Consider the following 17,567-nt stretch of genomic DNA (forward strand, 5'->3'; position numbering starts at 1 on the left):
ACTACAATAATATAAATATAATAATATTATTATAAACCTAAATATAGTAATATTATTATTATTATAAACCTGAGTGGACTATGAAACTTCAAGGTAAACACTGAAATAAAATGAAATGTAAACACTGAATTTTATTATCAACAAATGTTGTCTGTTTAGATTTTTTTGTATTGTAGGTACAGTTTCTACATCTATACTATAGTATAAATAAAAACCTGATCATTTTAGATACATTTCAGTCACATAATTATGAAGGGGAAATTTTTTTCCTAGCAATCATGTAAATGTATTTATTATTTTTTATTAGATAACTAAGCACAGGAATACATGGGAACATACATCTAAAATTGAACAAAGCCAATTCAAAATAGAACAAGTTTACAAAAATCATGACTGTTGTATGCAAAGTGAGAGCTGTGTTTTCTCTTCTAGGAATAGGTGTTTAATGTTACCTCATAAAACTTATCTACCAGGGCTGGGAAGGTGGCTCAGTGGTAGAGCGCTTGCCTTGCATGACTGAGGCCCTGGGTTCGATTCCTCAGCGCCACATAAGCAAAAAGAAAAAAGCTGGAAGTGGCGCTGTGTCTCACGTGGTAGAGTGCTAGCCTTGAGCTGAAGAGCTGAGGGACAGCTCTCAGGCCCAGAGTTCAGGCCCCACGACCGGACCCAAAACAAAACAATACTTATCTACCACTCTATGAGCTGAAAATAACCCTACCTGGATTAATATAAAGGAATCATGAAAGCACTAGCCAATTTGTTACTGGTTCTGGCTTAAATACTACCATCAGTTTAAATAGTCTTTTCACATAGACTTTTGTTTTAAGATATTGGGAGTGGAACCTACCAGCTCTTCTTGCACATGCTAGTCATCCTAGACCTTTTCTTTGCAGGTTTTAGGCTTTCCTATTTGACATGAAGTCTGATTTTGTTCATACTGTCCTCAAATGCATGAGTCTCTTCCACTTTTATAGTAAATGGGATTACAGAAATATGCCAGGTTCAGAATGTTCTCCTTACAAATTTTCATTTTTTATTAAAATGCTTTGTGATATATAGTGTAATCATGCCTCAGCTTTTGAGAAAATGTTGTCTATTTATTAACATGAACACAAAAAATAGTAATGCTTCATTTCATAGATATTTTGCTTGTGTAATGAAATGAAGTGTACAGCCAGTAATATTTTTTATTTTAAAGAGAAAATTGTTTGGAAGTATATCTAATCCCATATTTGATTCCCAGCATAGTAACAAATTATTGCCATTTTACCAAATACCCAGATTTTTAAAAATTCAATCTAAGAAGTAAATTGAAGTATAAGAGAATCATCTGGAAAGCTTAGAAAGGACTCAAAAGTATTAATAAATGAATATTAACATCAGTATCACAGAGAGTATTAAAAGAGAAATAGATCATGCATGTACCCTTAATTAATTAAATAATTGTTCAGTCTTTAAAGAATGCTTAATTATTGATTGTTTTTCTGTGTGTCAGTCATGGGCTTGAACTCAGGGTTTGGGCAATGTCTCTGAATTCTTTTGCTCAAGGCTAGAACTCTACCGCGTTGAGCCACAGCTCCACTTCCAGTTTTCTGGTGGATAATTGGAGAAATTGGAGATAAGAGTCGCATGAACTTTCCTGCCTGGGCTGGCTTTGAACCATTATCCTCACATCTCAGCCTCCTGAGTAACTAGGATTCCAGGCGTGAGCTACCAGCACCTGGCTAAGTTTTGAGTTTAAACTGAAGAGGAAACAAACCCATTTTTTGGTCTAATTCCAAAGATAGTAGCCTTCTATCAATATTATTTCTTTCTTAAAATTATTTATTTTTATTTTGAAGGTGATGTACAGTTACACGAGTCAGGTGATGAGTACATTGCTTTATAAACAGTGCCACTTCTTCCATCATTTTCTTCCAGTTTTTTTCTCCCAACCCCTCTCCCCAACAAGTTGTGTAGTTCATTGTTAACATCGCAAAAATAAGTAATTATAATTTAGATTCAGCATTTAACAAAACAGCTATCTATTATGTAAATTATTAGATATGTGTATGCATGTATGCACCTACATGCAGTCACACATACTTTTGTGTGCATTTATATATAGTGCATATATACACTATATATACACAATTACATTCTTGAGCAGAAAGCAAAATATGATACTATATTGTGTGAGAGATACCTTCCAAAGTTAGCCACTTGCCTCATAAGATTGTTATGACTACCTACTCTTGTATATGTGTATACTTTGTAATTTTGATGTACATGTGAATTTTAAATAATGTTGGTTTTTAACGAGGACCATAAAAAATAAATGGATATGATTGGATTCAATATTTAAATTATTTCCATCCTTATTATTAAAGAAATAATTATTGAATTATAATCTAGAAATTAGGTGTTTTATCCCATCAAATCAAAGCACTATAAGAACAACAGTGAATGTCCAACCTGAATGACCTGAATACTATATATTTACTATATGATGAATTAATTCGTTTAAGCTATAGGTAGAATGATATAACTCTATCTCTTAAAATAGCATTCACATAACATTTACAAGTTATCTTTATGAACTTCATTTAAAAACTAAATACTTATGATGCACACCTTCTATAATAAGAATAACTATAAATAATGCATGTATGTCTAAATAATTCCAAATAGAAATATGACAACAGAAAATTCAAAGAAATATGAAAAGTATATAAGAGCAGAACTAGAAAATAATACAAAAAACTATAAGCATGCAATAGCAATTAAGGTCATTTTTATCCTCTTGTTAATTAATAATTGTACAAATTAATTTAATACTATTGCTGATTATTATGCTTGTTTCATATTTTGTTTTAGAATTTGTATAAAAGTCTGAGTGAAGTGAAGTCTGAAGTGGAAATGGTGATAAAAACTGGACGTCAAATTGTACAGAAAAAGCAGACTGAAAATCCTAAAGAACTTGATGAAAGAGTAACAGCTTTGAAACTGCATTATAATGAGTTGGGTGCAAAGGTATGTGTGTTTGAAACCCCAGAAAATACTAGCCACTTTCCATATAAATGGCACATATGAGTGTTAGTAAATTATGTACAATTAGCATTTCAGAAATCCTTATACTAATTCTCCCCTTCCCTCTTCATGTTATAGATTATAGATACATCCATGCCTCCGTAGTTCATATGAATATAAATTGAGTTTATAACTATCATAAGCTTTGAGTTTCTGCTCATAAGCGTAGATGGAGTTGGAACGCTTAGGGATGTTTCTATTGGTCCATCAGGTAGTTGTAGAAATGTTTCTTCTGAATTTTCCTCCTTTTCAGAGTATGCATATATTTTGGTTGACTTCAAGACTGGTAAATATTAAAAACTCACTAACCTTTTTTATGTAAGTTGAATACAATTCACACAAAGATCATGTTTGGTTTAGTTTTGTTTGCACATGAAGTTATTTTTTTTGTATTACAAACCTTGCATAATTCACCACACTTGGCTAATAGGATAGATAAGCAATTTAGTCCTATGGTTCTATGATAAATTTTGTATCATTTCATTGAATAGATACTTATGACCAACTTCATCTCACTGTTGATTAAACATATTTCCATGTTTGTATCTCCTCTTTTCAAAGCTGTGTGCCATCTAGGGTAATTATCTCATTTCCATCAACTCAAATATTTTATATAGGTTTAGAGATTCAATGGACTAAAATAATGACAAATTATCTTTGTATTCAGTTATTTCTTTACTAGGTAGATGTTCTTATGTATGGTATAATTTATTTTGTCTACTTTTTCCATTATTGTCCATGCTTGAGGTAATAGTCAAAGTACTTTTGCCAACACCTATATCAATAATGTCCTTCCCTATTTTTTATACTCATTTTATCTAGCACAACTTGTTCAATTCTGGAGAGCTATACTATTTATACCTTACAGTTTATAATTCCACTAGCATACCTTAATGTTGAAATCACGTGTTGATAATATTGGAGGGGTAAAAATGATTTTCTAAATTTACATTTTCAAACATACATTATTAGCTATTCTTTTTTTTCTTTTCTTGCCTTTGTAAGAGTAGATTGGTATTAAATAACAAAATAAATATCTTAAAATCTAAAACAATGAAAGTGACATTTTGTAGACTAGTAGAGCACTCAATTTTTATTATTAAGAATTTAATGACTTATATTCATATAAAGGCATCTTTATCTCTGAAAGTACATATTTGAGCTCTTATTTTTATTTTAATCAATTAGCCATTAGTAATATTATTAAAGCAAAGAGAAAGAATATTATTAAATTTTTTTTCAACAGCATAACATAATGCAGAAAATATAGGCCAGTATTTATTTTTGTAGTGAATATTAATTTAGAAACATTAGTGATTAAGTGATTATGTACTAATACCATCTCATGAAAATGCTATGATATGTACTCTTCACTAATAAGAAGTAATGAACTTTAAGACACTATCCACAACATTGGTTTTGTTTTAAAAGAAAGGCAAAAGCTACAAAGACTATTTTATTCCACCAATTTTGTATAAAAAGAGGAGCCCTTCTATTTTAAACATCTTCAGTATTCACATGCCACCATTAATTGTGTTACCCTTTTGTAGTGATTAGCTCAGACTACACTAACAAACAGAACAGTCTGGATGGCTTTAACAAGAGAAAAATTCCTGCAGTCTGCAAGTCTAAAATCAGTGTTTTGGTTCATTCTGTTCCCGAATAAGACTCGTCATTCTGTTCTAGGAATAGTCATTTCTGGCTTGCAAATGAGCTCTTTTCCATCAGGTATTAAGAAACAACTCACTCCACTTATTACCAAACTTATTTAACTTTATTTACTTTTTAAAGATCAGATACAGTGACTCAAAATATAGTCATTAAGGCTTATGGTTTCAACATAAGAATTTGGGGCAGTATAATGCAGTACATAGCACTTTCTTACAATGCACAATTTTGTTCTTTCTATCTTTTTAAACCAATCCTGGAGCTTGAATTTAGGGCCTGGACACTGTCCCTAAGAAATTTTTGTTCAGGACTAGCACTGTTCCACTTGAATCACAGCTCCACTTCAGGCTTTTGTACTTGTTAATTGAAGATAAGTGTTTCATGGACTTTCCTGCCAGGACTGGCTTTAAACCATGATCTTCAGATTTCAGTCTTTGAATAGTTAGGATTGCAGGGCTGAGCCATCAGTTTTATCATTTCTTAAAAAGACAATAACTTAATTGTTCAGTGAATTAAAAAGAGTAGTTTCTCACATTTAAAGCTAATTAACTTTATTGAGGGACAATAATTTTAGCACTCCTGATGTAATACTATAATTCTGTTTTGGTCTTTTCTATGCTTTCATTTTTGTGAAAATATGCATAAGTAGCAGTACTCATATCCTCCCCAAAATAAAATTACAAATGTTTATAAAATAATGGTTGTTGAAGGATTTTACTGCAGGTGGCACTCTATTAAATTATTTGTTCCACATACACACAGAAAAAGTGTAAAACTCAATGTTCCTTAAGGTGGCAGTGTCTCCTATTTTTTTTAAACCTACTAAGCTAGATAAAACAAAATAAAATAAATAAAAATCAATAATGCATTAGCTCTGAGAAGATAGTTTTTTGAAATATTGAATTTAGAATCCCTTTATACAAATAGTGCATTAAAAATATAATTATGCATAGAAACACACCAGAAGGAATATTTCTTTTCTCCCATATACAAATAAAATTCTTGCAGTCCAAACGACAGATGGTTTTAATTCCCTTCAAGGAAAAATAGAAGGGGAAAAAAAACTGATTTTGCAACCTCTAAACATTTTTTCTTCCTCTCTCCCTCCTTTCCTTCCTTCTTTCCTTCCTTCTCCCTTTCTCATCTCTCTCCTTCCCTCCCTCCCTCCCTCCCCCCCCTCCCTCCCTTCTTTCCTTCCTTCTTTCCTTCCTTCCTTCCTTCCTTCCCTTTCTTCATTCCTTTCTTTCTTTCTCTCTCCCTTTCATCCTCCCTCCTTCCCTTCCTGCCTTCCTGCCTTCTTGCCTGCCTGCCTGCCTGCCTGCCTCCCTCTCTTTCTTTCTTTCTTTCCTTCCTTCCTTCCTTCCTTCCTTCCTTCCTTCCTTCCTTCCTTTCTTTCTTTCTTTCTTTCTTTCTTTCTTTCTTTCTTTCTTTCTTTCTTTCTTTCTTTCTTTCTTTCTTTCTTTCTTTCTTTCTTTCTTTCTTTCTTTCTTTCTTTCTTTCTTTCTTTCTTTCTTTCTTTCTTTCTTTCTTTCTTTCTTTTCCTTCCTTCCTTCCTTCCTTCCTTCCTTCTTTCTTTCTTTCTTTCTTGGATAGATAGATGCTCTACCACTTGAGTCATATTACTAGCCCTAAATATGTACTAAATTTATACCAACCTCTATTAAAGGGGATAACTGATTTTGTTGAATATGTTGAATTTGTACCATGGTTTCAGGGCATTTATGGCATCTCTACATGTTTGATTTGTTTTACTTATGTGCTTGGAATTTTTATTTTTTTCACTCTTGTGACTAGAGTTTCCTTTTTGTTTTATATGCATGTAAGTGTATGTTGATGCTTATGTATTCTGTGATATCTACTAAGGTCAAGACAAGCACTTGTGTTGTTTTCATTATTTTTGTTATTATTGGTTAAGCCAATGTACACACAGTTGAGAAAGATTTGAAATCTACTTCTCAGATCTTTTTGCCATAAACACAAATCTGTTTGAGATTTTCTTTACCAGTCAGATAGTAAAATAACTTTTGTTGTATACCTTTTGGTGTAATTTTTATTGAGCCTTTTTGATAGGAAAATCATAAAAACAAAATAAGACACAGTTGTGCTTAATGTATCACGCTGCCTCAAATGGACAGATTTTAGTATTACAACAACCCTATATGCCAAATAGAGTTATCTTAATTGATAAATGTCCTAAACTGGAGTAATGGAGCTATCTTTGATCCAAAGGTCATAGGGAATGGATTCTTCAGGGTATCACAGAGCTCAATATACTTACACTCCACCATATTGACTCTGTAGTCAAACATTCACATCTTATGTTCATATTCTTAACTTCCATAATTGAAAAAAAATGTTTTAATAATTTTCACATAGTGAAGACACATAACAAAGAAAACAGGAATGAGTTCATAAGAGTATAAATACTTTTTCTATTTTCTACTGCTAATATTTTGTAATTGTACTTTGTAATTAGTGATTTGCAAATTTTTATTCATTGCTTTATTCAACATATAAAATGTACTTAGTGAGATGGTTCTTTGTTCTGGGAAAAAATATGGAGCACACTGATATAATGGAAGTTAGTATGAAGCCAGGGAAATTACTTTTGAGGAGCTGAAATTTATTTCAATTTTACTCATGAACTGATTTTTACTTATGTAATGATCCTGAGAATTTTATTAAACCAAACAACAAACTGAATATAATATAAGCACATATGGGAAGGGAATGTAGAAATATGAATTTTCCATTTTGTATGTGAGAGTGTGGGAAAGTTCATTTTTGAGGGACTTGATTATACACACCGAGACCCACTCTACAGACAGGATCAAGTTGGCATCTCTACATTGAAAAGAGTGAAAATTTTGGTTTTGCATTCATTATTTTGATCTTATTTGATAAAACTTATGGAAACAATGAGCTTAATTGATGGCACTTGATGCAAAAGTTAAGTCATTTTAAAGATGCATTGAGAATTAAATTAATACTTTAATGATCTTTTTTTTTTAACCTCAAGAGAAGTATTCTTACTCCATTTTGATACTTTACTGGCAAGAGAAAGCCTCACTTTCATATCATAGATTGTAAACCTCCTTGTCTCGTCTCTCTTTTTGACAAATGACTACATATTATACATTTTACTCATATATTATTTTCCATTTATTACAGACAAGTTCAATCAGCCTTTTCTCTACCACGATAAAAGGTAGAAAATGCTGTTTTTTTCAGACACAGTTTCTTATACGCTCAAGAATGTTTTATTTACTATTAATATTCAAAATATATACTTATCCTAATGTAGAACATGTAAGGAAAGTTATTTTTAATGACAGAAATGTGAATTTTCAAATTAAGGGACCTGCTTGACTGGAAAAGTAATCCAAATTACATTTTATTACATTTTATTACATTTTATTATTTCTGTTACCTTTCAGGTAACAGAAAGAAAGCAACAGTTGGAGAAATGCTTGAAATTGTCCCGTAAGATGAGAAAGGAAATGAATGTCTTGACAGAATGGCTGGCCGCTACAGATACGGAATTGACAAAGAGATCAGCAGTTGAAGGAATGCCTAGTGATTTAGATTCTGAAGTTGCCTGGGGAAAGGTAAAACCTATATCACTTATAGTATTTTTTACAATATATGAAACAAGGTATAATTTTACAAGGGACTATTGATGTAGAATAATAATCAAATTATAAATATTATCTTGCTCTACTTTCTCTTTCTTTAAAAATTAATCAATCACTTAAATCTATGCTTTAGGGCCATAACGAGGTCAATGGTTAAGTAAGCTTTAGTGAAAATCATGGATTAAATAGGTTATACATGCATTCTTAAGAATACATGCATCATTTGCCAAAAATTCAATCTGAAGAGGATTCACTATGTTCTGCTCGCTTGTCTAAAACTGGATTGACCCTACAACCATAAAGTAGGCAAGGACACAGTGACTGTGAACAGTTGGTATGGACAGGATTGAAAGATTCCTCAGCACATTGCCAAGGTCATAATCAGAAGGAATCTTACAAGGCAGGCACTATCATTTCCATCACCAAAGGGCATAGGGCCTCCTTTCATCTTCAGATGGTACGTTCCTGCCATTTCTCTAACAACCAGTCAGACATTTATGGTTGCCTAGAATTTAAGGTCAAAGCACTCCTGGCTTTTTTTTTTTACAGTTGATTTATTACTAGATTATTTGAAATAGTGCTGACACCAAGAAATAGAAAATAGAGATGTTTCCATCTGTAACTTTGCTGTCATTAGACCAACTAGAAAATAGAGTAACCTATCTACGAATATTTATATATGACTGCATTAGCTAGCTACCTAAGAGATTGGTGCTTTATTTTTAATTCAGTGTTAATATCCAGAATATTCACATTAGGGAAATTTAGTTCTGTTATTTAAAACTTAAAATCATATGAAATAACTTTTTTATCATATACATTTAGAGGATGAGTAATGGCAAAATCTTATATTGTAAAATTATTCAAATAAACAGCTTCATATAATGTTTCAAATAAACATTTCCTAGATGAAATGCCTTTTATTCTCATTCCATTACGGTTTTCTGAAAATATCTTGTGTGAGGTTATTATAGTAAGAAAAAGCTAGAGACTACAGGTTAAGATAATGCATTAGCCTTATTTTTCCCTTTATATTAAAACATATATTACATTTTATTTTCTTCTTTCAATTAAATCAACAACAATTATATGTTTTAGTTCAGTCTGAGCTATTGTAAGAAATAAGCCCAAATTGCAGTAACTCAGAGAAATCAGAGGTTAGTTTTTGTCTCATGTAAATCAGTAGTTCAGAGGAAGGGAAGTAGCCTTGTTGCTTGAAATAATCTCTGGGATCATTTTCATCACATCATTTTTTCAATATTCAGTGCCTTTGTACTCCCAGGTAGAGCTTGCTCACCACAACCACGCCTTTACTTTAGCCCACAACAAGGGAGAAAATGAAAAGTAGAATGACCAGTTCCTTCTTGAAGATACCTTATAATAGCTTCATGTATTATTTCTGCACTTATTCCATTTCTGAAAACCTACATAACCCTATTTATCCATGGGAGAGCATGACTAAATAGGATCTGTAGGCAAATAGCTGTATATTGTGATAATATGATCTCAAATTAGTATGAATAAAAAAATGTGTTCTGGGAGAAAAATATTTGGCTACAGCAGTACCTTACCGCTTTTTACATCATCAAAAAAGGCCTGCAAAACCTAGTTCCCTATAAAACATATATGACCTACTTCCAGCAGTTCTTACCATAAGTATCTATAAATAAACTAAAATACCACAAATTTTTATTATCGATTAAAATTGGAAATATAGTAAAGCATACATTGGGACAAATTGAAGGATTCATGAAAACCATCCATGCTTTCAGAAATATCCATAGGTAATATTTCTGCTGCTTTCAAACAGAGCAGATATAATAGATTTCTAGGAGTGCTGTAACAAAGCACTACAAACTAGTGTCCTAAACTAAAGTAATTCTACAGGCTAGAAGTATAATATCAAGGTGACAGTTTTCAACTGAGGCCTCATTCATTGGTTTGTGGATAGATAACATGGTGTTGACATTAGTTTTTCCCTGTTTACATGACTCTGTATCAGTTTCTCTTGTGAGTATGGTAGTCACATTGGATTAGGTAATGATATAATTTCATGATAATAAAATTACCCTCCTAAATACCTTATGTCCAAACATAGTCACAATCTGAAATATGGCCAATTAGAGATTCATCATATGAAATTTGGAAGAATACAATTCAACTCATAATAGTGGGATTGTTCTATAAATATAATGTGGAATGCTGTCATAATGGCACATAAAGGAGTTAAGCTAGACTTGAAGTGAATTTGAAAAACAGATTCGAATTTACAAGTAAATTGGGAGAAAATTTAAAAGCACAGCACATAAGGATTGTATACTCCAGAATCTCCATAAGGTCATTTACTTTCTTAAGGATGTATGTTTATGTAAGCTTTACCTTCAATCATTAAAATGTTGAGAAATATTCTGTAGTTTCTAGGTTATTTTTGTCATAGAAGAGACTTGAGTGATCTGGAGATATATTTGCTTGATGAGTCCTCACCTCCTCAAGCTGTAAATCTCATGAGCTCTGTTGAAGGATACATGTTGCATTGTTAAAAGACAATTTTTAAATCTATATGTTAAATCTATTGGCTAATCATTCCACATATTTTGACTGCGTGAAGGCTGTATATTTGTAATTAATTTCTCTTTATCCTGTTAATCTAAGAACCTTGTGATTATTTTACATATGAAAACATTTCACTGTCTAGATAAACATAGATAAACATACAAAAGTATCAGTTGCCCATAAAGTGATTGTTTGACCTCTAGTTTATCTGAACAAACCATTTCAAGTATATTCACTACAGATAAATGTTTTCAGTTCTACACTAATTTTAGGCTAATTAAATTGATTTCCTAATGGTATTCTGGGATAAATACTTAGGATGACCTAAAGAGATACATAGTAAAATCAGATAAGTATGTATAAAATAGAAAATAAGGGAAAAGGGAAATTTTAGTAAGAAAATAAATACTCCGCCATGTTCTCACTATCCAGTAGATAATGAAAGTGTAGAGAAAAATAAAATCACAAATTAGGCAGATAGTTTGGCAGCTTCCTTACAGGTTGTTGTTAATTGGTTATGAAATGTCCCACAGAAGGTTCATATATTTAGGAGCTGGTCCCAAGTAGGTAGATCTTCCTTGAAAGAAGACTGAATTATGAGGGCAATAATTTCATCAATGGCTTTATTAACTGATGAATCAATAGTGCTTACACTATTAGGAGGTAGGGTCTGCTTACAGGGGTAGGTCAGTAAGGATATATCTCAGTACTGGACCCTTCCTTCTTGACTCTTTCTATATCAACGAGGCTTTCAATCATGATGTTTCTGCATTGTCATAGACCTAGAAGCAAAGGATCCAGGTAATTATGGTCTAAAATCACTGATACTATGAATCAAAGTAAACATTTTCTCCTTGAAGCTGTTTTGGTCAGGTATTTGGACAGTGATGGAAAGTGAACACACAGACAAAACCAAGACACCTATTTATGAGATCAGAGCATCCAAATCTTCTAAACAATTATTAAAATGATTTTTAACTTGAATAGTAGTTGGATGGCACCATGAATGAGAATCCTTGTTAATCTTCTTATTTGTGTTGTCATAATTTTGGTCAGCGTACTTCCACACAAATTAAAATGTGTATAATCCTAGCCACTCCAGAGGCTGAGATCTGAGGATTGCGGTTCAAAATTAGCCTGGGCAGCAAAGTCCGTGAGTCTCTTATCTCCAATAAACTAGTCAGAAAAACCTACTAATGGTTCTGGGGCTCAAGTGGTAGAGTACTAACCTTGAGCAAAAGAACCTCAGGGACAAAGCCCAGGCCCAGGGTTCAAGCCACAGGACTAGCAAAATAAAATGTAGAACCACATTTTCCATCAAGAAAATAACTCTATAGGAAGTGAAAATATTAGATTAGAGCATAAGCTCTGAATTCATTTTATTCATATTCTGTAGCTTCTATAGAAACAGATAACCAGATAATCTTCCATGGATATGATCTGTAAACACTGAGTTTTTAAATAGAACTAGATACTAAAATGTAGAAATTACTCTTCTCTTGATAAAGAAAATTATTTTGTATTTCTTTCCTCAGGAAATAATAAGTGATAACACATTTTTATACATTGCCATAAATCTAAGTTGAAAGCAGTATTTTATGTTCATGTATATGTTCAATAGACAATTTTCATTTTTCCTGGGCCTGGGGCCACCCTGGGTCTAGACTCTGTCCCTGAGCTTCTTTTGCTCAAGGCTAGCATTCTATCGCTTGAGACACGGCACCTGTTTTGTTTTGTTTTGTTTTCTGAGTAGTTTATTGGAGCTAAGATTCTCATAGACTTTCCTGCTCAGGCTGACTTTGAACCATGATCCTCAGATCTCAGCCTCTTGAGTAGCTAGGATTATAATCATGAGCCACCGTTGCTGTGCAGAATAGAAAATGTATTTACTGGCACAGTTTTGTGTCTGAAAAAGTCACAGGGAAAGTGGCTCTTGAAAACTTTTAGTAACAAGCATAAATTAAGAAAGAAAGAAGCTAGGTACTTGTGGCTCACACCTGCAATCCTAGCTACTCAGGAGGCTGAGATCTGAGGGTCATGGTTCAAAGCCAGCCTGGGCAGAAAAGTCCTTGAGATTCTGATCTCCAATAAACCACTAGAAAACTGGAAGTGGTGCTGTGGCTCAAGAGGTAGAGCAGTCGCCTTGAGCTGAAGAGCTCAGGGACAGCACCCAGAGTTCAAGCCCTACAACTGACAAAAAAAAGAAAAAAGGAAAAGTTTCAACAACTCAAAAGTTTCTTGATTTCTCTAAGAAGCTATATCAATTTTTCAATGAATAGGTTTATTTGGAAACACAATTGGGCTTTCAGTTTATCAATAAAGCTACTGATGATATTTTAAGTGATAATTTCTTAGCTGATGATGGTCTATTGCAAGGTAATTGAGAAAGTTATAAAGTGGCATAGAGTATGAAGAATTGAGCCAAGTGAAAACTAATGTAGTGGCCAAAAATGATAGAACTGAGTTTCAATATATTAATTTTCCCTAGTGGTGATGGGAGAATCAGAATGTGCTTTCCAAATCACAACTGGTAAAGAAGTGGTAGAAGTTGGAGAATCCAAAGAGTTATCCTTAAACCAATACAAGTTTCACTATTTTTAATAATATAGGTTCTACTAAGCCTTCATGTAACATAAAAGTTTGTGTGTTTTGTTTTGCTTTGTTTTGTCATGGGGCTTGAACTCTGGGCCTGGGCACTGTCTCTCAGCTCTTCAGCTCAAGGCTACCACTCTACCACTTAAGCCACAGTACCATTTCTGGCTTTTTCTGCTTAGGTAGTGCCAGGGCCTCATACATGCAAGGCAAGCAATCTACCACTGAGCCACCTTCCAAGCCCAAAGTTTGGTTTTAATTAGCCATGTTATATAACTAGTAAATTTTCTTATCTTAAATTAGAAAGATATTGAAGGTTTTAAGATTCATTTTGGCTAGCAAGCTGGCCAGCTGGCTGGCCTACCTGCCAGCCTGCCTGCCTGCCTTCCTCCCTCCCTCCCTCCTTTCCTCCCACCCTTTAGCTGCTTCCTCTCACCACCCCCACCTTTTATTTTGAAACAGATCTAGTTATATAGCTAGGCAGTCCTCTGACTTAATCCTCCTACCTTCCCATGCTGGGATTTCAAGAGTGAGCTATGTTACTCAGCTTCCTTTTTAGTTTTTCTTGCCCTATAAAGATGAGAAAAGAAAACCAAAACCTTAACAAATTACTGTAATCTAGTCTTCCATAGTCTTGCTTATTAGACTCATGTGCAATTGTATACCAAAAACCATATTAATACTGACCAAGCCAGGCTCTTTCCACAAAGATCTGTAATATTTAACTTTAGAGATAGTAGGAGAGAACTAGATTATAAATTCAACTCTCTTTACCTAGGCTGTTTACAGGTCCAGCTGACCAGGTTTTGTAGTACAGTCTATATTGATGACTACCAGGCAGCTATTAATTGCTGAGACTTCCTCATGGCAGGTGGATTTTATCCATAAATTAATTTAATAATTCATTTTGCATCAACAGTTTACAAAGGCATTGTCCATGTAAAATCAATTCATCAATATCACTAAAATTTTTATTTAGGGCCCATTGGAACCACCAATAAAACGGTTAGCTACTCAGACCATAATATACCCAGAATAAATAAAAGTGTCCATCACTTAAGTCTACACTATGTTCCTTCAGAAAGGTGCTAGTAGAATTGAAGTACATTACTTTGAAATGATAAGGAAACTGTTTCTTTAGAAAAAAAACAAAGAAAAATGCCTAAAATATGAAAGCATATTATAATATGTGCTTCATAGAAACCCTCTAGTAAAATTGAAAGCATGTTAATGGATGAAATGTGATATCATTTACAAAAACAAAATATGCAAAATGCTATATTATTGATGATATATATTGTAAAATAGGAAGCTAATAGTACAGTTTAAAAATAATGACTAAAGAATAAGAGCTTTATTTACAAAGAAAAAGAAAAAGAGAATGAAGTATGTATAGTAAATAGATGCATATATTGATTTCCTTAAAATTTGTTATTGATAAAGAAATAATGAATATATTTAACTTGCTATCAAGATTTTCTACTATATTTTGTATGTCTAATATATGTGAATATTAGTAAACACAATATGTAAACTAGCCAAATGATTGGGAATTTTATCAAAATAAATCTTAGTAATTAAGAAATACTAACTGAATTAGTTACCTTCATGTACTATAATAGAATACCTGAGGCAATTAACCTATTAAGAGAAAATATTTATTTTGGCTTGTTGTGCTGGAGATTCTACTCTAACATTAGGAAGTCTCTTTCTTGTGGGTATCTTGTGGAGGTAGAAGCATGTAGCAGATTCAAATGAATATATCATTGGCTAGAGGAGAGAGACAGACACAGAGACAGACAGACAGACAGACAGACAGACAGACAGACAGACAGAAACATGGTCCCACAGAAACTTTTTGAATAGCATATATCCCCAATGACCTAAGGACATCCCATAAACTCCACATCCTCGTATTTCTATCACTTTCCCATTGGTACCACCCTGGAAACAGTGTTTAATAATTGGACTTTTTCGGGGAAATTTCCCATATTAAATCCATAGTACCTATTAGAAATTATTGGTTTCTATCAAATAGGGCCATTATTCACTAGGTTACCTAGGTTAAAGCATAAGTGAGAGATGAGCCTGAAAATAAGTATCCAAACCAGGAGCTTAACATTATCAATTTCACATATGCCAGTGAACAGCATTCTTTCCAGTTTTTAGAGTATGTGTTTACTCGTTTTCTTGAACTACTTCATTATATACTGGCATGATTGCCAAAGCCTCATCCACTATTTTTGATGAAAAAAGACTATCAGAAATAAATGGAACAAATTTACCATTAAGAATTTCCAAAAAAATTGCATCCAAAAAACTAGTAGTTTCTGTGACAGCAGTGAACATTGTACAGTCCTGCTATTCAGAAGGAATATCAGAGAAGAAAAATGTACAAATGACTAGGTATGTAAATAACATTCTCTGAAATTATATTCCCTTATTGGAAACAAGTATGGTACAAAGAAAACCACCAAGATTCATTTTGCTTATTTTTAATAATTTTCCTGTGGTGTGCAGAACTAACAGTGAGATAGTCATTTACTTTTCTTAAAGAAGTGGCAGTGTTATTTGCCCAGGCTCCTCAATATGATTACTAATGTTACTACAGGAAGTATAATAGGGCTAACTTAGGTCAAAACTTCTCAATTCTAGCCAAGACATCTCTTTGAGCTTGCTAATAAGGAAGAATAGTTAAGAGACATAACAAAACCAAAGTAAAACAAACCAGTCAGATGAACAGAGCAGAAATGGGAAATTAAAACTGGTGGGCCTAATCTATTATTCTATCTGTTATTGTATAGTACACAAACTAACAGTGATATTTGCATATTTAAATGGCTGAGAAAAACAAAAGATTATTCATGATACTTAAATATTATACGAAATTTTAACAACAGTAAAGTTTTATTAGCATATACACAGTTCAAATTTTTATTCCCAATTGCTACTTTTGTTTCATAACAGCAGATTGAAGTGGTTATGCCAGAGATGGAATGCCCTCACAAAACCTAAGGCAATTATGAGGTAGCTATTTACAAAAGAAATAGGACAGCCTTTGAATAAGAGGGGAAATAATGTAGAAACAGTAGCATAAGCCTGACCACAGACTTTTGCATTGTCTCCATCATGAATGCACACCAAGAGGTTGCTATTGCTAGGATCCTTCTGAAATGCCAGAAATATAGGAGGAGTCTTCACTCTGTGCACTCATTCATCTAAGCTCAAAATTCAGTAAGCCATCCAATAGCCTATGTTACTGAGCATATGCCCTTGATAAAATATAATGCATGTCATAATTTCAGAGATGTATAGGTGCATTCCACTTGGAGAAAGTGACAAAATTAATAATATTTTGGTGATACAAATCAGACTCTAAATAATCTCACAAGAGAAATAATGGAAGAATGTCCAGAAGTAGCTAGGATGGGTGCAGGACCGCTACAGGCAAAACAATACAAAATGAGCAAAACCAAACAACAACAACAAACTTTTTTTTGTGTGTGTGGGGCTTGAACTCTGGGCCTGGGCACTGTCCCTGCGCTCTTCAGCTCAAGGCAAGTGCTCTACCATTTGAGTCACAGGGCCACTTCCAGTTTTCTGATGATTGATTGGAGATAAGAGTCTCACGGACTTTACTGCCCCCTGGGCTGGCTGTGAACCCCAATCCCCAGATCTCAGCCTCCTGAGTAGGTAGTAGTTGGGCCCGGCAACAACCCACTTCTTTAGAGAAAACAAATCTATTTTAAAAGCAGACCAACTCATTAAAAAGATAAAGGAAAAATGTTCTAAAAATAATCCGAGACACTTTAAAATAACAAAATTTGGTGGTGAAAACCAAAAAGCTGACCTTTTAATACTATTTTGCAATTTTGAAAGTCATGCAGTTTTTTTTCAGTGTGTTTTGAAATTTAGTCTGCTTCCATCAGAAAAGTATTTAAAAAAAAAATAGTTTTTAGTTTTTGAAAATTGTTCCCAGCTGCATGTTGTGGACAACAAAGATGTCATGAGGGAGCTGTAACTCTGGTATTTGTCATCCTATATATTAAG

The 17,567-nt window shown here is 33.2% G+C and overlaps 1 protein-coding gene across 1 annotated transcript in view; it reads left to right on the plus strand.

Moving 5' to 3' along the window:
* Positions 1 to 17,567, plus strand: part of Dmd (dystrophin) — a 1,242,252-nt gene that overhangs the window by 20,333 nt on the left and 1,204,352 nt on the right. The window contains exons 5-6 of the mRNA XM_042692421.1: positions 2,857 to 3,012; positions 8,175 to 8,345. Of these exons, the coding sequence (XP_042548355.1) occupies positions 2,857 to 3,012; positions 8,175 to 8,345 (327 nt within the window). The remainder of the gene's footprint in view (positions 1 to 2,856; positions 3,013 to 8,174; positions 8,346 to 17,567) is intronic.

This window comes from Dipodomys spectabilis, unplaced genomic scaffold (assembly GCF_019054845.1).
Source record: "Dipodomys spectabilis isolate Male_0828 unplaced genomic scaffold, ASM1905484v1 ptg000156l, whole genome shotgun sequence".
In the NCBI taxonomy this organism is placed as follows: Eukaryota; Metazoa; Chordata; class Mammalia; order Rodentia; family Heteromyidae; genus Dipodomys; species Dipodomys spectabilis.